This window comes from Porites lutea, chromosome 8 (genome assembly GCF_958299795.1).
Source record: "Porites lutea chromosome 8, jaPorLute2.1, whole genome shotgun sequence".
Lineage (NCBI taxonomy): Eukaryota > Metazoa > Cnidaria > Anthozoa > Scleractinia > Poritidae > Porites > Porites lutea.
Window position 1 is genome coordinate 13,587,652 of NC_133208.1, and position 26,244 is coordinate 13,613,895.

A 26,244-nucleotide genomic window follows, 5' to 3' on the forward strand; every position below is an offset into this window, starting at 1 on the left:
CTGCCGCTCATTTTTTTTAGCTCCGCTATAAAATTCGTATCTGTTCGGTGATCCTAGGGCAAATTGGATCTTTTTGAAAATTACAAGGGCTTCAATATTATTTTCCTGATTGATTGACCTAGAAGCAATAGTATCATCCCTCCCATAGCAAGTGCTGCATTGTCGCGCGGACGCGGTCGCTAAGCTTGAAAAATCACGTCGCGTATTAAACCTGGTAGTTTGCGGTCATATCGAAGCATGAAGGTCAACAGTGTTTGTTTATGGGCGAGCAATTATTGTGCAGTTGCGATGGGTTTTGTGGAGCCAGCGAACAAGAAGCAGGAGCATACGTTACCTGCAGAGTAGCCGATGGCAATTTGGAGCGGATTCGTCGATTATTCTCGAATTTATAGCGCTTCGCGTGAAGGCGCGTGGAGATGGTCCGTTTGTTTTGTAGCCAGCCTTCAATTCTTCTTTAGTGGATAGTACCTATAATTGCAAAACTCAACAAAATGCCACTTTAACCGGCCAGGAAAGACAAGGATACGTTCAGTTAAACGTATCTTAGCTTTGTTTTGTTATATTTTGACTTTTGGACTATTTTAGTTCATTGGAGTTTCGACGACTCATCGCATTAATTTGTCCATGTGAATATTAATATATTCACATGGGGTCGGGACATTTGACTTTGACCGACAGAAGCCTGGTATTCCTGGTATCAATTCAGAAGCGGTTACCAGGTCCGTTCCTCGAGGCTTTCTGAAATTAAAGTCACGCTGTTGGAGAAAGGTATGAAGTTTTCATTTGTTTTTATCGCCATAATCCGATACTTTGAACTGTCTATAATGTCTATTTTAAGAAAGTTTTTATCTTCAAGTTCCCATCTGACTGTAAAACTCGATTGAAATCGAATTCCACCATGAAAGTCAGAGGATTTTTTACGAGTCACTGATCCGACATGTTGACCAGATGTTATAAAGCATTTTACGTTTCATTAATATTATAATAGCACGGTCAGTCTTCCTTGAGTGATTTTGTTGTTCAAAATAAGAAATGCTAGTGGAGATAGAAAATACTTAATTACAGCGAGTAACTTAACGGAGCTTACGTTAACTTAAATAAAAGTAGTAAGATTGTACATTTCAAAATGTTCTTTTATTCGTTTTATATAGTATTATAGTATTGTTTGTTTAGATTTTTCCCCTGGGGTGGGGTCTCCTTTGACACTTTTGATTGACCTTTCGTTTCCCACCCTGGGGAATTTGATCAAAAAATTTTAAAATTTGTCAAATCCCCACCCCTTGCCCGCACTCCCCCCCCCCCCCGGGGTTTACATTGATAGGTGCATAAGGAGTCAGACGAGAGTAACCAAGCCTTTGGGTCTAGTCTCCCACGTTACCGTGTTTTGTCTCGCCAGCCAACGGAGGCTGGACGTTACGTGACGAGACAAAAAAGGGATGCCTCGGAGACTCCTTTATGCGAGGCCACGACGCCCGAGGCCCAGTCTTCATAGTACAGTAAACACCCGCTAATAATAACCTGTGGTTTAAGAACCAGTTGGCAGGAATTGGGCACTTTAATACCGAAAAAATATAAGAACTTGTTCAACCAAGCCAAATCAAGCTGGTTCTTATATGTGGGTTACAGGTAATACATGGTTCAATTTGACCTGTTACCATCCCCCCCAGGCAACCCCAGGGACAAGTCCAGCCCTTCGGCCCCGGGGTGGGGAATTGTCTCTTTCTACGTGCCAGGGGTTGGGGAATAGACCACCAAAAAAGAAAAAAAAATTGCAAATCCTTGGGGGTATATCCGGGCGAAGCATGGTTACAGGTCAAATTGAACTATGCATAAATTAAGATAAAATTTTAACCCGAGTTTGACTTCGAGATTGACAGTCAAGAAGATACGGCATCAAACTGTAATTACAAATAGAAGTATTGCTGTAATTCCTGCAACGAAAGGTCCACGATACTGGTGCCAAGAATGTGATTAATGAAAATATTTCGAACAGACGCACCTTAACGCTGTATCATTTGAATCAAGAGCCTATTTATCAGCTCCTGATTCACTTAACGCTACACGAGGAAGACTTCCTAGTAATAGGTATGTGACATATGCATATGGGGGAGGGGGGGGGGGGGTCCCATGTCGCCCTTCTGAATGTTAAAACGTCTCGTGGTTGTGTTTATAAATGCTTGTCGCTTATTGTCGGCTTTGCCGTGACTGTCGCAATTTGGCCGAAGAAGGTTGTCTCTTGTCGCGATTTCATTTTACACGCTGTCGCTACATTTTGGGCCATGTCAGTCGCTTGTCGGAATTTGCCCTGGCAAGGTCTCTTGGACTAAAAGTCGCTGCCACCCAGTATAAAAACTTTCTCCCCCGGGTGCCATTGCAGACGCAGATTAGACAGTGAAAATGACATCCTTTACTTTGAATCATTTTGCTTTGCTTATTCAATTTTCACTCGAGAAGATGCATGGGCTTTCGATGCTCGCGTTATTTCAAGTTCGAACGGACAAGTTTGTCCCTGAATATGATACACTCACTCACTCACTCACTCACTTGGTCGCCCGAAGGCGGGCAACAACTAGATCTTTCCACAGCCTCTTATCAGCCATCAGTGCAGCAATCACACTTGCTTCGAATGCCCCAGTAGTATACAAAAGCGATTTCGAATCACGTTAAATCAATTTGCATGACGTGTCTTACCCGTCGTTAACCTTTCATTGTATCTATCCACAATTTAGTCGTTCAACGCTATTTTGGACATGGATGATGGACAAATTTTATCTTTCAGATTTTTTGAACTCGAATCTGACGTGTAGTGATAAATTGATAACAACATTTTATAATAGAAACTTTATTTGTGTTTTTGAATGTACAATTGTAAATCTCGCTACGTATAGGCAATTTACAAATGCTGCTTGAGATTGGATTATTAAAAAGAAAAAACAAACCAAAAACAAAAACAAAAAAAACAAAACAAAAAACAAAAACAAAAACAAAAACAAAACAAAAGCAAAAAAGAAAAAAAAAAATCAAAATTGCATTAAGTCTGGGCTATCCTAGCCTGAATTTCATCTATCCCAGTTCCTATTTCTACAACAAAAGATGTAATATGTTGCTCTAATGGCTATATTTATCATTTTCTTGATTATAATTTTCACCAGTTATTATTGAGGGATTCAGAAAACCATTAACATCTGCATAGAGTGAAGAGTGAACATCAATTACAGGTTGAAGTGACTTGGCAATGAATAATAATAATAATAATAATAATAATAATAATAATAATAATAACGATAATGACAATTATTTTTATCTCACAGGGTAATAATAAAATTTATAGAGTGCTTATCCGTTTAAGCACCAGGCGCATAAATTTCTCTATTGTCTATTTACTACAAACAAAGTTTGAACAACAAATCTTTAAAAACTGAACACTGTGTTTTTTATTGTAACAAATACTTTTAGTATACATTTTATAAATCCGCGGTTGCATATATCTTGCTACAACCTCTTTACAATTCTTAAGCTACAGTATTGGCACAACATTACTGTACTGCAGTGTTAACATATTAGTCAACAATGATAAATAAATATTAACTTAAAATAGAATAGTAGATTTTTTGAGTTACCTTATTATCACTTCTACCACTAAGAGTGATATTGAAATTTTTTTTGAGGTACAATTATATTTTTTCAGTTCCAAGCAACTCAAAGAAAAATGAATTGCTTTATGGTCAAGTCATCTCACAATATTTTTGTTATTTGCAGAATAAGAGCAGCAAAATTATTGTTTGCTTAAAACTCACCCCTACAACAACGAAACTGGCAGCAGGATACAAAGAAAGTCAGTTGTACAGCTTTCCTTTTGGGCAAGCTGAAGCTAGCACGTACTAGCCAAACTGTCATCTTGACTTGCCCCCTAAAATAATATTTTTTGATTTTAATAGCATGATTGATTAAAGTTCTTCTGTAATAATTATTTAAATTCCCCCCAAAACTTCACTGGCCTGTCGGGCAAGTTAAGAACAGAATTCACTAGCCTGATAGCAAAATCCAATAGCCCCGGGCTATTGGACACGACTTCCTTTGCACGACGTAGCAGTAAAGCAGATTTATGGCATATTTATCAAAAGATTCTACACTGTATGAGAACTTGTGTTTATCTGATTGCAGCTTCTTATTATTACATCTTTCAGTAAAAAAAGTTACCACACCCAACCTAGAAATAATATAATATATCCTCATTTAGGTGCAACTATTTTTAGAGGGAATATTCACTGTCTTATTTTCTTTGATTCAACATGAACACTAATTACAACTGTGCTATTGTTTATATTAATTCAGAGTTCTACTTTAATCAATCTTATGTACATTGTACATAACAGAGGAGATGCACTGAATGGAGTCTTTACTAATTTAATGTAAATAATTTGATCCCTTTCTCTTCCTGTGTTCATAGCTAGCAAAAATCAACGTCTATGAAAAATCCCACATTTAAAATATAATTATTGTCAATTAACTTTTTCTTTTTCATTTTTTTTTTGGGGGGGGGGAGGGAGGGAGGGGGTGGGATAACAAGAGACCACAGTCTGTCGCAGAAGGGTATCATCAACCACCTTTAGATGGCTGTCTCAGAGAATTTTGCCACGTGTGTCCCTGAACAACTGCATTCTATCAGAGGGAACTTAAAGTGGCAATACACACAGGGTCCCCAAGATAGCAGAGGCAAATTCCATTAACTAGTAAACTCTATCTACTATAAATTTGATATCGGCAGTCACTTGTTTTTAACTTTCCTTATGAAGCTAGGAGCACCAACAAATAAATGTTTTAAATATTGAATTTTGTAGGTGAGTTAAATTAAACGTTTTTGCAGACAAGAGTGAATGTTGCCTGTGTCAGTAAAATGTTTTGATCTGGAACTCGTACTTGAGGATTTGACCCAGAAACAGAAAAGACACGTACAGGTTAGAACTGCAAACTGCATTTCTAAAATCTAAGCATAACAGTGAAATGATGATTGATGCTTGTGTGGCACATTAAATCATAACTGTCCAAAGTTCTAAAAATACTGCAGACTGCCCCTTATAAGCCCTGCACTCGTACATTATTTTTTTTAAGGGGTTTTAGCAGGGCTTATAAATGGCCAGAGGGGATTATATCTGAGGGGGCTTATATAACCAGAAGAGATAATGACTTCAAAGCAAGCTATTGCAGTGCTGATCAAAATACTTTTTGTATTCACTGCTTCAAAATGTCAAAATAAATCCTATATCTTATATTGGATACATTGTTTTAGTAAAATCCAACTAGTGGTCTATTATCAATGCTGCATTCTGATTGGTTGAGCTGCTACTTGGCTATATGTTATAGCCCACTAGTAGTGAAAAGGATTAAAGTCTAGCTTTAACTAGCTAAAATTTCTTATTCTCGATATTTTTGATCAAATTGCTGGATTTTACTAAAACAATTATTTCTCTTGCCCTCATGGCCTCTGAGTTAATAGCCCATTCGGCCTTCAGCTTCCTGGGCTATTGACTCAGAGCCCATTTGGGCTCGAGGAATAATTGTTAATTATTTACAGGTAGATAGGCCTATGACTTACCCTACGAGCAGTGGTTTCTCCAGGCCGGACGCTACGCTACGAAGTTTCTCTCCCTTCGTAGCATAGCGTCCGGCCTGGAGAAACCACTGCTTGCAAGGTACCTATAACTGGGAGGGGGGGGGGGGGGGGGTGATGAGCTTATACAATAAGTGAACAGCGCCACAGCAGTTTTTGGTACTGTAACACTGTACAAGATCAACATGTCTGCAGACTAGGTCTTGTACCAACACAGGGTTGTTAATTATAAGGGTGATAACTTTATACCAGTAAATTTCTCCTACTAAATTTTTCCCCTCAATAACAGCCTTGGAGATATGTGACGTTTTTAAGTTCGTGATCTACCGGCTATAACTAGAGTGTCACCTTGTGCTCTAGTTTCTACATGACCATGCCAGGGAAGACTGAGCAAGTTTATGTCCCTTCATTGATCACTTTGACACTTCAGAGCAAGTTAGATGGCTGTTCTTTATCAGTTATAATCCATTCCACAATTTTTCTTGGTCTGCTTTGTGTCACCTCACCAAGGAAAAGCTTGAGTTAGCATTGTATGTAACAACATTGACAATGTCATTCTTTGGAATATAATGACTGCTACTCTCTAGCGTGTTGTCAAAAAATCCACTCTCTTCATATATCTGAAAGCACAATTATTTACACACTTATTGCCCGGCAACAAAATTTAAATGAAAATTGGATTCAGTCCATAACCTAGCAAGCACCTGTTTGGATATCTAAAGTATAGAATGTGCAGCCACACTTAATCCAGCATTGTTGAATCATCAATTTTTTTCTGGATGTTTAAAAGAGAGTTTGTTGAGCATTGTTTGATGGCATCTGAAGAGACTTGAGTTACAGTCAGCTCTCACTTAAGGACACCACTGACTGAAACCTCTCTAAGATGGACATCCACAGTTGATTCATCATACTGGGCCCAGTTGTTCGAACACCGGTTAGTGCTAACCTGGGGTTAAATATTAACCCGGGTTTCTTTTTCTTAGTATCAAAAGCACTTTCTCCGATAATTTTCTCTATTCTTTATAGAGTATCCAATCATCAAATTGTAGGTAAAGAGAATTAAACTGAATTTGCTTTTGAAGCTCTCATATTTAAGTTTAAATTTTGCACTAACCCTGGGTTATCTTAACTCAGCTTTGAACAACCCAGCCCAGAACTCTAAGTGTTTCCATTGGAATGAAACCTTTTTGGCGGAATCTTTGCATTGTACAATTTCTCTAGGGATTTTACAAAGAGAAATTTGGATCTGGATTTTTTCTATGGGGATCGAATGTCCCCTCTGACCACCACTAGGACCCAACCTTAAGCTAGTAGATAGTTTCTTTGAAATCCGGGAAGGCTTTTAGAGAGAACAAAGTTCAGTTCGTGCTTCTGGGGATTGTCCTAAGGGCCACGAGCCACAAGCAGGATAGGGCGCGAACAACTTCGTAAATTCACAGAGTAAAATCCTTGCCAAGATGAGACCTGCTTGCAGGGTACAGTAAAGAGTCACGAACATTCGAATGGCACGAAACGCGTGCTACGTGCAACGTCCTTTACACGATGGCAGAGAATTAATCCCATTCAATGTTATGAATGGCATTCCAGTCCCGGAGAAAAAAAAACAATATATTATCTGAAAGATGTCATATCTACGCGTAACCTTAGCAATTAAATGATTTTGAAAGCCATTCAAGAGGAACCAAAATCGCAACCACAAATCGGCGAAGTAAAAGCGGAAGAATGCATGCGCATCTAAACTTGATTTCGACATACAGTTTGATAGTTTCATCCTAATAACTAGAATGAACTTGAAAAATGAGCGGTTACGTACATACCTGTAGTCTCCAAAAAGTTAGGGAAGAATGTAAAAACAGCAAACCCAAGGCAAAACTCGAAACAAATACAATGAAGAAATGTAATAACACAAGGCGATCAAACCTAGAAAATAACAGCAAAAAGTGTCAATCGAAGCTCTAAATGCTAAAATAACATCTGAGTTAACTGTCGACGTACTTGCTAGTGGTATCACCGCTTGATTCTGTACACGCTGCGGTAGAATTATCAGCGCTTTTTCTCTCTTGCTCGGCCATTTTCACTTTGTTGTGGATGACTGGCTCGTCTTTGATTGGCTGAAAATTCTGCTCAGCGGAATCATGGATATTATCCATGGCGGAATACTTGTGTGCGTCATTGCATGATTGTCACAGGCCACCCAAGAATGCTACCCTGGGGAGAGGCCGGGGATATAAATGTATTAAAAAGATTCGGACAAAACTAAGTAAGGATATGTCACAGTTTAGCACAAGATCATAGTGTCTAACGACCGCTTTCCGTTCAAACTAACGTGCAAAGAAAAGGATGGATCTCTCACGAGCAGCGAAATAAATCATGCCCACACTTTCAATTCATGACATAAAAAAAGGTGGTGTTTGAAATCTTGGTGTAAAGCAGTGTAAAGAAATTAATCACCATTTTCTGGTATTATTTTATCAAATTCACAATATCAGGGAGCAAAAGGAGCACAAAGTACATTTTCTTTGAATTTTTTATATTTCTCTCCCTGGGGACTGGGATCCATTTTCCTGTACTCTTATATGAAGCATTTCTTTAACGAAAACAAAAATGGCGCCTATTTCGCTCAAGGATCCAAACATCCAACGGCTTACTGAAGAGTTTGTGAAAGTTTTGACAGGTTTTAAGGTAATATACGATATTCAAACATTCGAGAGTACAATATGCTATATCGAGGCTGGCTGTATTTTCTTTTTACCTGCAGAAATCGTCGAGAAATTTTACCGTGTCTGTGCAGTTTGCGCTATCAAATTTTCGGTAAGTGAAGAACTCAGAAAGAACATTGGCTTTGATCAACGATGATCGTTTTAACAATTATATCTCTTTTTGGTGTAGTTATCATCAGTTTCTTGATGTCAACAGTCTTAAAGTCGAACGAAGCATTGATGGGTGAGTATATTAAAATGCCCGTATGATTTATATCCGTACTGATAAAGGACATTTTTTGTCCGCCAAGGGACACTATCCGCACTCCCGCCCCCCACAAAGATGGCTAAAGTAGGGCTGTCACTAAAGGCGGGTTTTCACTAGCGACGGAGTCGGAGTCGGAGTCGTAATTAATCAGAAGCGTAGAGCTTATGATCTAGTGAAAACTGCGTTCCGATTCCGCTTACGAGTCCAGCACTTACGTTCCGCTTATGATCTAGTAAAAACCAGATTGTCGGAGTCAGAAGCAGAGGCAGAAGAACCAAACCAATCGCAAAGTGTAGGAATGGACATTGTCATTGGTTTATCCTTCCGTTTGCTTCCGACTCCGACAATCTGGTTTTCACTAGATCATAAGCAGAATGTAAGCGACAAAATCATAAGTGGAGTCGGAAGAAATGGAAACGTTCTGATTCTTCTGTTTCCACTTCCGCCGCGCTTATGACATCTCTTATGACTCCAATATTTGATTTTCACTAGGTCATAAGCGCTCTTATGACTCTGCTTACGACTCCAACTCCGACTCAGTTGCTACTGAAAACCAGCCTTAAGGATTGGGGGCCAAGGATTTTTCCCTTGCTGCTCTGAGCATAAATGGAACATAAAGGACTTCTTGCTGCAAACCCCCAATATTTTATTGGTGCACTCTGATGGGTTGACTTTTTGGTGGCACGTTTGAAAAAATTGTCCACAGGATAAAAAAATTGTTGCCTTTTTTGAAAAAGCAAACCTAAACTCCCCAATTCAAGAACCTGCCATTCTTAGGGAGGGGGGAGGGGGGTGGGTTGGAGGAGGGGGGCTTGTGCAGATAAAAAATGGATTGTCCCCAAGATGGAAGGAATTGGAACCCTCACTGTTTTTTTTAGTGCCTTTGAAAAATGAATAGTTGATTTTTTTTGTCAGCTTAACGGGTTGGAAGGGTAGAAATTTTGTCTGCCTCTTAAAGAAAAAATCTGACTCCCCCCAACCCCAGCCCCCGCTGCTTGCATAGCCTTCTTTCCTTTAGTATGGGTTTTGCTAGAATGTGGAACGTCTTAGGGGTGGGGGGTTACTCCATTTATAATGGCGTACAGTGTATGCCTGGAGGCTCCACCCAGAAGTTTGTGGGTGTGTGTATCGAACTGAGTATTTAAAGTAGATTAAGACAGTAAAACACGACAGACCAGTACACCGGGTATTGGTGGGCTTCTGCTAGCTTTCGTTGGCGCTTTTGGTAATTTTATTTAGCTTTGTTTGTACCATTATCTCAAAATATTCAGCATTTAAAGTCTTGGTCTCAAATTTTGAAATCAGGGTCTTGCAGTTGTGCAAAGTCTCGAGTCTACCATTCTATACCCCAAACCTGCTGTTTTCCTCAGGTTTGGCAGTGAGATGACAACTATTTCAAGATACTGATGAAAATAAGGACTCTACCCAACTGTCCAACTGGCTTTCCTATGCCTTAATCCTGTCATGTTCTGTTTTGATTATTTTGTTTCACAGTAGATCATTTGAGGGGAGTGTAGAACTAGGCAGAAAAACTAGGTGCACTTCCTTTACTAAAGCTCTACTTTACTTTTAAATTTATAAACATCTTTTGGACTGCTAACTCCCTCTTGGATTATACATTCAGTCAAATTGAAATCACTCTTGTATGGCTTGTTACTCACAGTGTGTGCCAAAAGTTGAGGGTTCATTCACAAGCTGAGAAGGCAGAGATCCTGAGAAACTTATGCAACAGATTCCTTGACTTGCCCTTGTCTTCAAGTACACAGGAAAAAAAGGTGCTGAGACATTGGTAGTCTTTGAACTAGAGCCTAAATAAGCTAAGAAATATCAATTCAAGACAAGTAAATATAAAATACTTCAAGTGAGATAAAACTTTCACGTCATATAAACCAATTCTTTTTTACTTCAGGTTAACTTACGGCTATTTTCCCATGCAATAGAATTAAGATTAATTGTCATGCTTAACCTTTCTCAAAGCACAAGTTCGCAAAGTCGGTTTTAAGGATGGTTCTCAACCCACTTGAAACTTTTCTTTTAATTGTTTCAACTTTCCGAGTTTAATGAGATGCAATTAGTAAAATAATATTACTTAGTAAAGACTACCATTGTTTGAACTATGTTAAGTGATTCAATGTAACTACAGCTGATGCACCCTTAGATAATAACCCTCGGAAAGTTGAAAAAGCGTATGCATCCGGAGTATGGAAATGGTTAAATGCAAATCAAGAATTGAGGCACATAACCACAACACTAAAATAATAGTGAAAATTGCTGTGTATGGAATATCCATGTTCAGTTTTTATTTCTTCTTAACACCCTGGGCCCGGTTCCTCGAAAGATTAAGCCAAATTTCAAGCAAATTTTTTTCATCTAAGAGCATGCAACTTGAGGTTACAAAATACTGCTGAGCCTTTACTAAGAGATACAGTAATGATCGCACACAAAATGTTACCCTAAGCAATGCATAGGAATGTACTATACAAATCCTGGGTTAATGCTAATATTGGCCTTTCAGGAACCAGGCCCTGCTGTCCAAACCTCAGTTAAAACTATTAAATCTGTGAGTGAAATCGTTTAGTGCATCTACAACCACTCAGATGAAACCTACGTAGATGAGCATTCTTTTGTTTTGGAAGATAATATTTACTGTTTATAAAAAATAAAAATTCAAATTTGATATTATTATTTCCCTTTTCTCACAGGAGCTGGGAATCAGTTAACTTAAATTCATGAATTAGTTATTTATTTTATAGTCAATGAAACATTTATTTTTCAGACTGATGCTCACTATTCTCTCCTTCTGCTGCTGTTGACACTCTCCAGTTCTCCAACAAGTGTGGATTATGTTCCACTGACACAGGAAGAGGCCCCAGGTAAATAATATTAGACTTTTTCCATATTTTTCTTAAAAGCGGGCAAGATCAAGTGCTTCAACCATGGCAGGATTTTTGGTGAGTGCTTCACTGCAGAGCAGGAGGTCGCGGGTTCAATTCCCAGGGCCGGACCAATACTCAGGGTCTTAAAATAACTGAGAAATGAAGGTACTCCCTTTTCACTGCAAGCAGCTAGACCTTCGCGTGGTTCAGATGACCACGTAAAATGGCAGTCCCATCTACGGTTGGAGACATAAAAAAAGTGTCCCCAATTAGTACTTTTGTGCTAAATACTTTGACACCCAAATAAGGTGCATTTTTTTTGGCTTTGGATGCATTAGATTGATAGTACTATTCCACAGTAAGAATAAGCGAATGTTTTGTTACATGGTAATTCTACCATTGGTTTTGGACCATTTAAATGCTACCCTTTATACATCAGTATATTACATTTCACGCAGATTTCTAGATCCTGGGATACAGTGAATGCCTAATTAAGTGATTTCTACAGTTTATTCCATTAATTCTTATTCCCACATATGGTCAATCGAACCTTTCTTTACTGGGAGCCATCTTGGTTTCAAGCATAATTATACCAAGTGTAACTTGGGTAAGAGTGTCATATCTGCCTGGGAGGGGATGGAGAGGGGAATTGGCAAGATAAGATACCAAGATGGCTCCATGTTATTATTAGTACAAGGAGTAGGCACTCAGTCTAGACAAATCTTACAGAGCAATTTTTATGTACATGTAAATTGAGGTCTATAACCAGTCTAAGTTGATTATTTACAAAGATTATGATACATGTACACTATTATTGTTAAGTCAAATTCCCAGTTTTTTTAAACAGGAACTCATTTTACATGGAATCATTTGTCATTTCTCTCATTTACTTGCCTTTTATAATGACAGTTCTTGTTGCCATTAGGCATGGAGTAGTCGTAGAGGCATAGAGGTAAAGAGGTGAACGTGGACTTCTCTCTTGAAAGTTGCCACTTATAATTATTTTCTCCTCCATACTGGTTGTTTACACACAGTTGTATCATAAATTGGTATGTTGTCACTGCCTCAAGACTGTTAAAGGTGGTGACGGTTCATGTTGATGTTATTTTGAACTGCAGAAGAGGAATGGTTTGACTGGAAAAGTTATTTATTAGATGGAGAAGAAGAGGAAATTCTTGGCATTCCCACTGACCACTATCAGGTATAAATACTTTTCTTGGGGATTACAATGATATAATTTATTTGTATTTATTATTTTAACATGATAAAGGTGTATCTTCCATACAAAAAAAATAACATTGAATACATGTACACGTGTGTATCTTTGTCCTAGCTAGTTCAGTTTTAGAAAAAAGAAGGCTGGTCTGGTGTAGCCATTTTAAAAAACTGGTAATTATTAAGATCATGCATGATCATGCTACGGTATAGCTGTAGCTATTAATATAAAAGACCTTGACTTAATGCAAACAAGATCTTGACTTCATGAGCAGTTCAGATGATGGTATGATTGGGTGGCAATGTTAACAGGGTGCAAAGAAAATTATTTTTACAGCTTGCCATTCAGGCAAGCTGAAGCTAGCTTTTACTAGCCCAGACGTCATTTCAACTAGCCCCAAAAACTTTTTCTTCTTCTGTTATTCAAATTCCTCATAAAACATCACTTGCCCGTCGGGCAAGTTAAAAACAGAATTCACTAGCCCGATAGCAAAATCCACTAGCCCCGGGCTATCGGACAGTACTTTCTTTGCACGCTGGTTAATAATAATAATTTAATTTAATATTTATATTGCGCAAAATACATGTAAATATGATCAAATGGGCATAAACAGTTGCAGGCCTTGTCCCCTTTATCCTTTCTCATTGGAAGGAGTGAGGTTTAAAGATCTCGTAATGTCTGAAAAAAATTGGGGCCATGGAGCCCAAAGCAGTGGCCTTATATTTTTCTTGTGCTTTGTTTAGGAAAGGGAACAATGCAACAAGCTTTTGGCCCACACTAATTGGCAAAGATAACAAAATGAGAGAAAATTTGTTTGTGTTTTAATTATCATTATTTTTTCGTCACTGACTGAAAATTTGCTTCAACTAATAATATTAGAAGCACTACCCAGGTCTGCTTAGGGATGCGTCATCAGTATGGAATTTCTGCGCTCGTTTCTCAGACATTGTTTTGCAGGGAAACCAGTGGCGACGTGTCGAAATGTTGGCTATTTTTTCAGGCTACTGTACGTGTAACATATGCACAGGCTAACAATAATTCACTGGCATAATATTTTTTGTGACTGTCAGTGATTTAATACAAACTTATCATAGTATTGTTTACTGTTCTTTCATAGGCATGGTCAGATGAAGAGGTAAGATTTTATTGTAAAGTGCATTTTAGGTGCTGAAAAGCCATTTGTACCCAGCCTGAATTCTCAAGTTGTTCATGAGGAATAAGTATTGTTTATTACTATGTAACTGTAACTGCAGGATGATGAGCTGGAGGCCACAAGTGATTCTGGAATCAGTGTCTTTGAGGGGCACCCAACATTGCGGCATCCTGATGGTCAATTACAGGAAGTGAGGGAATATGGAGGTAGAGATCAACAAGAGTCATCGCAAACAGCTTCCAGTCCTAGCAAGGTGAATATCATTCTTGTGACAAGAAAAATTAAACTGAGAAACATTATTCAACGCATAATTGATGTTTTGTATATCAATCATCATCAAGAATGAAAATCATTAAGTGTAAAAGTTGTTTAAAGAGTTGAAGTTTGATTAAATTAGATTGAATTTGTGCACTGTGCTTTATTATTATGCAGATGTCTGATAGAGAACCTTCATGCAAATCGAGTCTGGTTGCATGTTATTAGTGATGGAATATCTTGTACAGAATACCTTTTTTGTCTATGATGTTGTTTGAGTCAGTCATATAATTCTCCTCAAACAGCTCAAACAATGAGCAAAAATAAGCACAAAATAATAGTTATTTTGTTATACTTCTTTTATATTTCTGATCAATTATTTTGCACTTTTTTCGCAAAATATTCATAAAAACTATGTTTTAAAAGTAATTTCCTTCTTTTTTTGTCTTTTAACCACCATCTTAATTAATATGATTTTCTGCAGGTGGAGAAAAGCTGGATTTCAGATAACATTGTTGATCAATACTGGCAAGAACCACTCAGAATTAATCAGTTAGACATGTTGCAAAGTAGGAACTGTTCTGTTGCAGATGCCTGGTATAGTACTGTACAGTGACTGTCATATCACTAACATGCATGCATTCAGATTGTTTTCCTAAAGATCTCTGCCTTGTTTTGTTGAATCCCCTCTTTGATTGGTGTTCCTGTGCTACTCCCACTTTGCTTGGTGTTCCTGTACACATAGTTACATGTACCTTAAATAATTATATTGTTTACTTGTAAAATGGCCTATTTCAGACTTGTCAAGTCTCGTGACTTTGTCGTGAATCTCACGATTTGAAGACTCATCTCACACTCTGTCAAGTTGACAACTGATTTCTCATGCTTTCAAGAAAGTCATACTCCAAAAAATTGGAGCATCTGTAGGGTTTATTAATTTTCAAGTTAGGTATTAGGAAACTCATTCTAAAGAAAACACTTATCACTTGCATTTGATTAGTAAATGAGTGAATTTACCACCAGCTAATCACAGAACTAGTGATGATTGGAACAATGTTGGTGTCTATTTTCTTGCGAAATTCTCCTTCCAGGTTACCTAACTTACTGTAGTATGGAGAATAATTGACATAAGATCAGTTTTCACATAAGGCCATATATTCCACTTACCTCTCTATTAAAACATGTAGTAACAAGATGTTGGAGTCTATAATTATATTAATGGCAACCTATCAAATCCTAGGGAGAGCTATCAACAGCAGTGCAATCCATTCTACCACAACAGCTGTAACAAAACACTGACAGAAACTCAGATTGTGAGAGAGACCTTGTGGTAATGCTTCCTTCTGATTCAGAATTTATGCAGTGCAGGGTTTTCCATAAGGTTTTAAGTAGGTGGCAAAAGCTTTGGAGTAGGCGGAGAAGGGAAAAACTCATGCCACAGGCGCAACCTGGGAGGGCAGAAAGTGCGAGTTACTATGAGGATATAGGAGCATGTCCTCTAGAAACATTTTGTAATCTGGGCCTCTTAGATTGCATTTCCAGAATTCTGGAGCAAAAATTAGAGTGTTTCTACAGAACACAGACATCATTAAATAATTTTGGCTTTTCTGGGTCTTTTTTTTCTTCCAAACAAACGTAGGTGGCCGGCTCTTATTGAAAACCCTGCAGTGTTAGATCTCACATTTTTAGCCGTATACAGCCATGTACAGTACTGTACTACTGTTTTGTGTAGATTTAAGGTGATGTTACATGGGACAACTTGACAAATCATACTCCAACAAAGTTTCGCTCAGAGTACTTTTGATATCTTGTTGTATTAATACACTGTGCAATTTTTTCACTATTTTATTTGAAAACATTTTGTGTCAGCTTCAAATAATGTTTACCATGACCAGGCAGACCACAAGTTCTGCTCATGTTGTTTGGTGTAACATACCAAAAGATGTACATGTACCTAGCCTTAGAAAACAGCTAACATTTTATGATGCCACCACTGGTTTCCCTGCAAAATGACATCTGAGAAATGACTGCAGAAATTCTATACTCTGATGACAGGTAACTACTCAGATCTGGGTAGTGCGTCTGATTGGTTGTGCTGTGAGGGAATTTTGCTTCAACCAGTCAAAAGCACTTCCCAGATCTGGGAAGGTCACTTCATCAATGATATAGAATATCTGCAGTCATTCCTCAGATGCAATTTTGCTGAGAAGCTAGTGGTTGCAACGCAAAATGTTGGCTGTTTTCTCAGTCCAACATGTGCCTGCTGTAAATGTTTCACAGATGCCTTCCTAGAGCCTTGTTCATTGTGTATTATGTCAAGCCATGTATTTCAAGATCGTTTATTGTGTAAAATACATGTATTTATTGCAGGATGCTAACAGGAGCACAGAACACCTTTGTGTACAGGAACATGCATCATGGTATTTTAGCTGTCAGGGAAAACATTCAAGTTCTCCATCTAACCCCAGTATGTTGTGCTGTACAATTATTTATCGTACAGTAACGTGCATGTTTTTCAGTCCTCAAATAATGGTACTCAAACATGAATGAAACCCCTCAACTCTTCACTATTAGTACATTGGAACTTCCATGTGTAACAACCTCTTGTAAACAACCACCTTAAGCGGCTGCCTATCCAGAACACGAAAGTTTCCCCGTCAAAGCTTTACAGTTGGAATCTCTCGTAAACGAACACCTTTCGTAAGCGACCGCGAGCACTTGTTAGGTTGACTTTTTAAGAATTTCCCATTGTTTTTAACCTCTTCAAAGCAGCAACCTGAAAAAAAAAACGGTTTGATCTCTGTTTCACATAGGGACAAGTGTGCTCCTCAAGAGTTTGAAGAGAACTTTTAAGAACAACTTGGATTTACATATTGTAACCTAACAGGAATTGCTCGCAATACATTCTCTTCATTAAGTATCCATATCCAAACTTCTCCTCACAAAAGACTCCTGCAGTTCGCCTCTCATAAGCAACCACCTCCCGTAAATGACCATGGGCGTTTGGATTATACAATACCCAAAATTGAGTTGTTTTCTTTGTTTGTTTAGGAGTGTCTGAACATTTTGCTGTCTGTTTTTGTTGTTGCTGGACAACGGAGTCACTCTTTGCAGAAGTTTGTATCATCAGCTCTCAATCCACATGGTGAATCAACACAAACATTGCAAGCTTTTGCCACTGCACTCTCTTCTTATTTCAAAGTAAGTGTAACTATGCAACGCTATGCAATCATGATAACGATAATAATAATCATCATTATCATAGTCATGGTCATAATCCTTTCCTCTACTTAAATTCTTCCTAGTTATAAATTGCTTTGTGTTTTCCTCTGACCGCACCTCGATTAGTCAAGCTATTTGCAAGCAGAGGATGTTTGTGTGTACATGTATGTTTTAATTTAATCTAATTTAATTTGTAACCTCTGTGAAGATCAGGAAGCTTAAACGTCAACTTCTTAATCATAATCATCGTCATACTTCCTAATGATAATCATCATCATCATCATCATCATCATCATCATCATCATCATTATAATAATAATAAGAAATCACTGGATAAGGACTGAGTATGGTCTGAAGAATTATGGAGATCGAGGGGGAAGTCATCTGCCAAAGCCAAAGGCAAACTCGATCACTGTTAAAAGTCAATGTTAACACCCTCTGATCAGCCTTGATCGGTGTTAAGAATTATGGAGATCGAGGGTAATGTCATCAGCCAAGGCCGAAGACGAACGCGATCACTGTCGAAGATCAATGTTAACAACCTCCGATCGGCCGATGATGATGTTATGTTCCCGTCTCCATTTGCCTGTTTCTCAGCAAGTTTTAGGGATGCTTAGCATAGCAGATATTCTTCAAATAGCAGATTTCGTCCATAAAGTTGTTTTCAGATTGCTAGTTATGTTTCTAGGCGGTAGTTATTTAGTATGGCTAGGAGCCCATAACCCGGAGCGAGTATTTCCCGCACTAGGCCTATGTCACAGCGTTTTTACGGACCATTTTATTTTTAGACACATTGTAGCGCACTTTTTCCATCGAAAACAGAATTCCTACCATGTCTTTGTGCGCATTTGAAGTAAAAGATATCAAAAAGGAAAACTAAACGTTATTAAAAGGCAAAAAATATAATTTTTAGGGCTGTAGGTTTTACTAACTGGTTTGTGGAATTTAATAGATATTCCAAATTTGCGTCAAAACCGTTCTAAAAATAAACTGGTCCGTGAAAACTCCGTGACACGAGCGCATGGAAGTTGTTCGCTCCGGGTTATGGGCTCCTGGTATGGCTATTTCTTCTTTGCAAAAAGGAAGAAATGTTAAGCCATTTTGTATTGCTCTACCAAAACAATACAACCTTATCCCCAGGTCCTCTCGGTTGCTGTCCCTTTTTCTGGTTATTACCCGTGCTATTGACGTTATTTTCCGAGTATTGCAAATTTGGTCAACACTTGCTTTTATGTTCTTGTTCACGCGAACGTGACTTAAATTTTGTTACTTACAACAAGAAACTGGAAAAATATAATGGTAGAACTCTCTATCTTTCTTCAATTAACCCAAGAAGATAATAATAGTAATGCCGATAGTAGTAATAATATCAATAATAATGATGCTTTTTGATAGGAATACAAAGCACTTTTGTCATCTATTGAAAAGGATATTATTAAACAAGGTTAGTGCCCATCATCACCATCATCATCATTAGGGAGCTTAAGCAACGACGACGGCGACGGCCACGAGAACGTCACTTAAAAAGTGAATTTGCGTGCTTCAAACTTTACCGCGCTTATTCTATCTCATTCAATTCGTCAAATCTTGGCATTTTTTCCTGGAGTTCAATTCTAAAAGGCTGTATCGAAGTTCAGATAAAGAAGAAGAAAGTCGTTCCCTTGTGTTCACGTCCTCCACAAAACGTGAAATTAGGCATTTTCATGTCGTAGTCGTGCAGTGACGGCAAAGAAATGTACATAGAAGCGTGATGCACGTGCAAAATTGTTGTTTTGCCAATTTAAACCTATTGCTTTTATGCCGTTTTCGTTGACGTCGCTGTCGTTGTTGCTTAAGCTCCCTCACTTTCTAATTATTACTGTGTTTCAATTCCGCCAAACTGGTTTATAAACCATTGACATTAGAAGAAATTTTTATACTGAGCACTTTAAGGGCTTTGAGGCTTATTAAAGCAGTATTTCAATAGTTTATGATGGTGTTATCATTATTATGCCTCTGTTGGTATGACTCGATCAAGTCTGTACAGTGTAACCTGGTTAACAGTCAGACACCAAAGCAAGGGGAAATGTCATAGTGTCCGTACTATCTGGGTGTCCGTGTTAATTGAAACTTGTGCAATAGAAGGCAGAAAACTTTATTAAACGACCACAGTATAAGGGTCAAACACCTGAAGATAGACAAAATGATCAAAACCAAACATGTCAAGCTATTTTGCTACTCTTTTTAAGGGATAACGTCGTACGTATTAACCCATAGAAATCTTTTATTATTGCGTCCGTAGAGTGGGGTTTCACTGTAGTAAATTGGAAAACTGAAAACAAACACAGTGTGTCGTGTTTAAATTGTTTTTCAGAAGTTTCAGTCTCGCTTTCATTACTTAAGGACAAGCTGAAGACAACACTTGATGAGGTTAATTATTACTTTAATTGTGTGACTGAGATACATCTGATCATTGATGGACATTAACAATGTAAACTGGAAGGCGGTCACGTTTTAGTTACAAGAAGGGAGAAGAAGAAGAGCTTTTTCAAATACACGAGGTTCTCTGCCTCCCCTACTTTCAAAGTTGTATTGAATGCAGTATTACAATCCTTTTGAGGGAGAAGAGGGCATGAATTAAGCAAAGTGTAATTAACACATTTTCAGACCCATTATGTTAAAGGTGTCTCAAACCTTTGTAAAACCAGTTGTAGTTAAAACATTGTTTTACAACGGAATCTTATATATTGTACTTCAAAATGAAATACATAGTTAAAGTGATTTCAAACTACATGTAGTTTTATTCCCAATTTTCTTCGTCCTCTAGCCATAATTACCCATGATTTTGAACAACGTCAATTTCCTATGTCTCCTAACCATAATTGTTGATTATAGGGTAGACATAAGAGGTATATCAGGCACTTTTCATTCCTTTTTAACTTTAACTCAAGTAGTACAAATCATGTAACTTATGAGAAAAATAAAATAGTGGTTTTAAAGTATCATTGTGATTAACTAAAGATTGATAATGAGTCGTTTAATACGATACGTAATAGCATGTATTTTATATTGTAACTCGTCTTGTGTTGATGCAAGTGTAACATTATAAGAAATTTGTTTACTGTATTATTATTGAAATCGTTTTTCAGATAAATACACTGTTCAGTGTTTATCAGGCTATTTTCTTGGAGGCCGGAGAACTTAACACTGCACAGGTATAGTTTACGCCGTTGCGGAAACATTCTTTGATGAAATTCCAATCCCATCCAATCATTTTTCTTTAAAGAGAAACTGTCATCTCTTTTGCAGAAAACTTGCAGGTTACTAACTACACTCTACAAAACCATTGTACAAGCAGATGACCTTGGAAATGCTGGAAAGTGGAAGGTTTGTTTATGAAAAACTTCTCAAGCCTTTTCACTCTTAAGGGTGGTTACCATCTAATCCGGTTGAAAAACTTGCGCGTGAACACTCGTGGATTAAAGCTGACATTATATGCTCGAAGGATTCACTATAACGTGTGGCCAGCTCAGCTGAAAATACTTAAGAAAAAACTAAAAAAAATGATATTAAAAAAAAGTAGAAAAAGTAAATTAGTAATTGATTTATGATAACCGTCACGAACATAGAGGTGTATTTAGTGTAGTATGGTTGGTGTAGTTGGTGTACTTAGTGTTGCGCCGGGATTTCATTCTCAAACTCGAGAATTAAAGAAAGATGGAAGACTGCATTACAAGTCCTCTTTATTAAACCATGGGGTGACGTCAGTGTGTGCCTGTAGTTTCTACGAATAATCCAGGCCATTCAGCATGGAAGTCGCGTTTGCGCAATGACATCACTAAAATGACAGCTAGAATACTGTTTTTGAAAGCAACCATATAAAAGCTGGTCAAAATGACGCTCGTGTTAACTCGATTCCCAAAAGGTATCACAGTCTTTCTCTTCTTTTCTTGCCAATTCTTTGAAGGACAATTTCACTTGATCTCTTTCTGTTTGTGCTTGAAAACTTTTAGCCTTTCGTTTTCCCTTGCCGAAACATCACGGCATGTATTTCCTTGTGACATTTATACATCCGCCGTTTGCGGGACCGAGTTGCTCAAAGCTGTGTTAGGATAACCTATGGTTAATGCGAAATTTGAAAAAATTCTCAGATTTGAAAGGTTAAAAAGCGTATTCAGTTGAATTCTTTTTATGTACAATATGATGATTGGATGATCTTAAAAGAATAGAGAAAATTATTCGAGAAACTACTTTCGAATTTAAGGAAAAGAAACCCGGATTATAATTCAACCTCAGGTTAGTGCTAATCGTCCTTTGAACAACTGAGCCCTGGTTAAGTCTGTTTCATGGGCTTTTTGATATTTTATTGGTAGGTGAATCTGTTGTTGAAGATTTTTCTTCAGAGTTTGGAGCCCTGCCTCAGTTTTATTGATTACTGGGTTACATCAGGACTGGTTTGTGACCCACACAGTGAATTCTTTATTGAAAGGTAAGTTAAAATATACTCACCTGTATTCACTTGTACATAGCTGCCAACAGTCGGTCGTTGAATAATGACTCACACTAAATATCCCCATGTTCGACGAAATCCTGCCTGCAGTCAGACACGATGACCAGGAAAATCAAATACCAAAGAATGTCATTTTGTACCTGAAGATTTGCTTAGCAATTTGGATCTTGTATCGCCAACTTCTTACCTGGATTGTCTGACTAAACCGGTAACTTGGTTGGACATATTTCCCCACTAAAAACAAAATTATTTGCAGACCTGGCCCTAGTTGTTCAAAAGGTGGATCTCTGTCCAGTGGATAGCGCAATTGGTTTCCCCAATATTAATCCGCTGCATAATGATTTATCCGGTGGACAGCGCTATCCAACGTTTGAACAACCTGGGCCTGCTTGCATAAAAGCAACTGTAAGCTAAACAGGACTAGTAACCAACAAGGCCCAGACGCCTCTCTCTCAATGTAAATTTGCGCGCAAAGAAAGTTGTGAAGGAGAAAACGGGCGTTCTTCTTCCCATGGTCCCTTGCGCTTCGTCACCAGTGACTCGCATTTCGCGCATTTACCTTTGTTTGCTCCTGATGAGGAGGCAGGATTTGAATTATGTTTGACACTCCACTGAAAAATAGTTCATTTGATTTTGTTACACAGAAACGAAGATATCAGTGTAGACAGTTCATCATTTTGGTCAGAAGGCGTGATTCTTAGAAGCAATGATCAACTAAAATACCCTGTTGTTCCTTCCTTTTTACAGGAGTTTGTCAATCAGGTGATGTGTAGAATTCTTGTTAACCAACTTCGCAATGATAGGAAGAGCCAAATGTAATAAACATTAAGATTTTGTAATAACCAGAAACATATGCTTCTGGTAATAACTCATTTCCCCTTTCTTTTTAACAGATATTTCGTGCTGGTAAATCTGTGGAATTAACCCAGGGACTGGGAAAGGTAGAAACCGTTTTTTGAGTTGTTTTTACTACTTACAGACGTTTCAAAGAAGAAGTATATAAAAGAAGCGTAAATGTAATAGAAACCGATCTTGCTTAGCATTAGTACTTGCGGGTTTAAGCGGCCACCCTCGGGGTACGGCGAATTACCGCTTAATGGAGGTTGGCCGCTCAATAGAGGTTCGTCATAAATTAGCATAATATTTAGTTATTATTTCTGGACCTTGGTTACTGGCCGCGTAATAGGTGGCCGCTTAATGGAGGTTCAACTTTAATGTTGTTGTTGTTGTTTTTAACTTGTTATACTTACAGGTCTAGGGGTACCACCTCTCCCCCCCCCCCCCCCCCCCCCCTCCTTTACAGTGAAATTTTGTGTGATTTTTAAAGAATTCTCAGTAAAATAAATAGTACCTCTATAGCTGGCTAGTGCCCCCTTCCCCTTTCTGACTTTTCTGGATCTGCCCCTGAGTTGGGGAAGTTTTGATCGACCATTGCGAGATGCCCTACTGTTATTTTCAGCCTTGCAGTCAACTCTGTCGTAAGGGAAACCCATATTAGACAGATACTTTCCCGCGAAATGATGTCTAAGGAAGGACTGCAGAAATTCCAAACTGATGACGTGCCACTACCCAGATTCTGATTGGTCGTGTCCCGACGGAAATTTGCTTAACCAATCAGAAGCACTACGTAACACGTCATATTTCTGAAGTCGTTCCTCAAATGTCATTTCGCGGGGAAGCCAGTGGTGGCGTCGTGAAATGCCAGCTGTTTTCTCAAGCTAACATCTCTCCAAGATGGACACTTAGTTGGAGCCCCAGCTGTGTCCGTTTTAGAGAAAGATAACCACAGGATTCTTGTTGTGGTGATGTGTAATCCAGCGCTTCTTTCAAAAGCAGCAGTTCTCGAATTTGGATGTCACACTGGTTATATTTTTGTACAACTGTAATTTACAGGCTTAGCAAAAGTTTTTTTTTTCTTTTCAGATGGGTGAATATCATTCTTCAAGAACACAAGGTTGGTTGATTTAGTGGCGGTTTATGGTTGACATTACTCGATTTATATTTAATTGACATATGCGTTGTTATTTGACTGTAGTTCACATGGCCACTGGAGATTTTTTTGTTTTGTATAGGATCACTATACCAGCAGTTTCTGGATGGTATTTTGACTGAGCTTCCAAGTTATCGTTGTAAGTTTATATTTGCGAACAGAGTTTTAGAGAATAGGTTAAATAATAAACGGAAACTAAACAAAATACCGTAGAATTCGGCAAATAAACCCCGAGGCCCCTTTTTGAGGGGCTCATTTTTGGAGGGGCTTATCTACGGAGAGAAATGTGCGTTTCAAAATCGATTGGGCTAGCTTATAGTTGGAAGGAAATTTAGCGTTCTTGCTTTGTTTTACTTTGTATTTGAGGGCAGTTTCCAATTACAAGCTCCCGGTTTGGGCGGGGGGGGGGCTAATATTCGGAGGGGCGATTTAACGGAGGGTTTTTTTGCGTTACGAGTTGGGGGGGGGGGGCTTATATTTGAAGGGGCTTATTTTCGGAATTTTACGGTACCACAAATCCTCTCTTAAGCCCTCCTCTCAAAAATAAGCCCCCCTCTCTTTAATAAGCTTTCGTTTTTCAGGGGAACAAATTCAATACCCCCCCCCCCCCTCTCTTTCCCCCCTCCCTTCCCCCCCTCCCTTCCCTCTCTCCTTATTATTCTTCACATCGAATTTTATAAGTTGGAATACTAATCACTGATAGTGGACTGATCACCCTCGTTAATTTAAACAAGTTTCCCTCTCAAAAAGGCCTCCCCCCTCCTGGGCCCAGTTGTTCAATGGCCGATTTGCGCTAACCCAGGGTTAAGTCTTAATCCGTGTTTCTTTTTTGTTTTATTCAAAGGCATTTCCTCGCGTAATTTTCTCTATCCTTTTTAAAGTGTCCAATCACCAAATTGTAGGCATGAACAATCAAACTGAATTTGCTTTTCTAGCTTTCAAATCTGAATTCAAATTTCGCACTAACCCTGGGTTATCTTAACCAAGCTTTCAGGAACATATCGGCCCTGAGGGCTTAATAGAGGATTTACGGTAAATAGATAAATCAATAGGGAAATGAACAAATAAATAAATAAATAAGTAAAGAATAAAAAGAAACACAATGGTGATAGCGCATCTATAGGCTGGTTCTCTGTCTCCCTCTCCGGATTGAATTGGAATTTGGACGTGCTGCATGGGTTTGTTGAAAGTAAAAAAACGAGAGCACAGGCCTCGAGAGAAACCCATCCCCCGAAGCAAGAGTAAGAACTAACAACAAACTCAACTCAAGTATTTAAACCCAGACCACAATGGCTGGTTTTGCTCCTTGGTCTTAAGTTCAACATACATTGTTCGAGTAGAAGCTTTTTGTGTTGTTGTTGTGTCAGTGGAGACCTTTACATTTGAGAGCAAGAACGACTACGAGTACGAGATGTGACTGAAAGTTTTTTCGCCTACTACAAAAAAATGGACACCTCGAAAACTTTCATTCTACTTTTTGTCCACCAGAAAGGTCAGCAATTTTCTTTTCATTGAAGGAGGTTAAGCCCTCTCTCCATAGCAAAATGATAAAACCTCCAACATTTTACGACTTGTTTCCGCCACTACGACATTCTCGCTCAAACACGTAGCAGAATGAAGACAGCTATCACGTTTTCCCGTCAAAAAGACACTGGTTCGTTTGTGAGCACTACTTAGAACCACTTAAAATCTCGTAGTCGTAGTCGTCTTCGTCTCAGAATGTAAGGTCTGTAGTGACTCTGTTTATTGCTTTACAGCTCCAGAGGACAGTGGCCCAGGTGGGGACACTAATCAAGGAAACCTTCTTAATACTATAGCTGATTCTAATCAAGTACTATCTGTAATCTCTGATGCCGGTGACAATGTTCTGAAACTCTCATTCATGGACTCATCGCCTCTTAACCAAAGCACATTCTCAACCAAAAGGTATACCTACAGTTAATGAATTAATTAATTAGTTAACTTTTTGCAAGCTCAATAAATAGTAATTAGCTAGCCGTGTGTATGGTTGGCTTACATTGCCTCATGGTAGTTGGTGACCATTCCATCTATGTGTTACATCTTTGTATACCCAGCAGGGGTTAAGCCAGCCCATAGACCTGTAGTCCTGGGCCTACCAATTTTTGATAAATTATGCATTGTTGGGGTGAGCTAAAAAGCTTAAGAGCTCAAAGTGTTGGTGAGGTCAGTGTAGTCATGCGTGTAATTTTCAGGATATGTGGAAATGAAAGTCAGCCAGGCCTACAACTAGTCGAAAATCTGGCTATACTCTTGCTCAATGTAAAAGGGGCCCTCAATGAAAGACTTCACACTAAGAATATCGATTGGCCCTTTGCGGCTCGTCATTCACAAAACCGCCATGCTGGAGAGCAAGGGAAGCACTGACACAGACAAAAAGCTTACGACATTTAGAATGGTAATTTCCTTTGTGAGCCTTGTCCCAGTATGTGTCTTTCTCTCCACTG

At 38.5% G+C, this 26,244-nt stretch overlaps 2 protein-coding genes across 2 annotated transcripts in view; one reads left to right on the forward strand and one right to left on the reverse strand.

The window, feature by feature from the left end:
- Positions 1–5,930: 5,930 nt before the first annotated feature.
- On the reverse strand, positions 5,931–7,713 carry LOC140946693 (uncharacterized). The gene is made up of 3 exons (XM_073395799.1): positions 7,607–7,713; positions 7,429–7,531; positions 5,931–6,231 (listed from the first exon to the last, which is right to left on the reverse strand). Exons 1-3 carry the CDS (start codon positions 7,681–7,683, stop codon positions 6,109–6,111), a joined length of 303 nt encoding a protein of 100 aa, XP_073251900.1. The 5' UTR covers positions 7,684–7,713; the 3' UTR covers positions 5,931–6,108.
- Positions 7,714–8,210: 497 nt separating this feature from the next.
- Positions 8,211–26,244, forward strand: part of LOC140945217 (gamma-tubulin complex component 5-like) — a 29,699-nt gene continuing 11,665 nt past the window's right edge. Inside the window, exons 1-22 of the mRNA XM_073394268.1 lie at positions 8,211–8,293; positions 8,370–8,422; positions 8,501–8,554; positions 10,242–10,353; positions 11,355–11,451; positions 12,573–12,655; positions 13,788–13,805; positions 13,924–14,076; positions 14,563–14,675; positions 15,319–15,408; positions 16,449–16,545; positions 17,130–17,279; positions 18,696–18,744; positions 19,654–19,709; positions 20,429–20,494; positions 20,589–20,666; positions 21,653–21,768; positions 22,434–22,551; positions 22,683–22,730; positions 23,713–23,743; positions 23,862–23,918; positions 25,537–25,705. Of these exons, the coding sequence (XP_073250369.1) occupies positions 8,216–8,293; positions 8,370–8,422; positions 8,501–8,554; positions 10,242–10,353; positions 11,355–11,451; positions 12,573–12,655; positions 13,788–13,805; positions 13,924–14,076; positions 14,563–14,675; positions 15,319–15,408; positions 16,449–16,545; positions 17,130–17,279; positions 18,696–18,744; positions 19,654–19,709; positions 20,429–20,494; positions 20,589–20,666; positions 21,653–21,768; positions 22,434–22,551; positions 22,683–22,730; positions 23,713–23,743; positions 23,862–23,918; positions 25,537–25,705 (1,886 nt within the window). The 5' untranslated portion in view covers positions 8,211–8,215. The remainder of the gene's footprint in view (positions 8,294–8,369; positions 8,423–8,500; positions 8,555–10,241; positions 10,354–11,354; positions 11,452–12,572; positions 12,656–13,787; positions 13,806–13,923; positions 14,077–14,562; positions 14,676–15,318; positions 15,409–16,448; positions 16,546–17,129; positions 17,280–18,695; positions 18,745–19,653; positions 19,710–20,428; positions 20,495–20,588; positions 20,667–21,652; positions 21,769–22,433; positions 22,552–22,682; positions 22,731–23,712; positions 23,744–23,861; positions 23,919–25,536; positions 25,706–26,244) is intronic.

Excerpts from the sequence above, each read along its gene's own strand:
- LOC140946693 (XM_073395799.1), bottom strand. The coding sequence starts at position 7,683 with ATGGCCGAGCAAGAGAGAAAAAGCGCTGATAATTCTACCGCAGCGTGT. Across the intron at positions 7,532-7,606 it reads AGCGGTGATACCACTAGCAA|GTTTGATCGCCTTGTGTTAT; the intron begins GTACGTCGACAG and ends GTTATTTTCTAG. Across the intron at positions 6,232-7,428 it reads TAACTTTTTGGAGACTACAG|ATATATGAAGAGAGTGGATT; the intron begins GTATGTACGTAA and ends TTGTGCTTTCAG.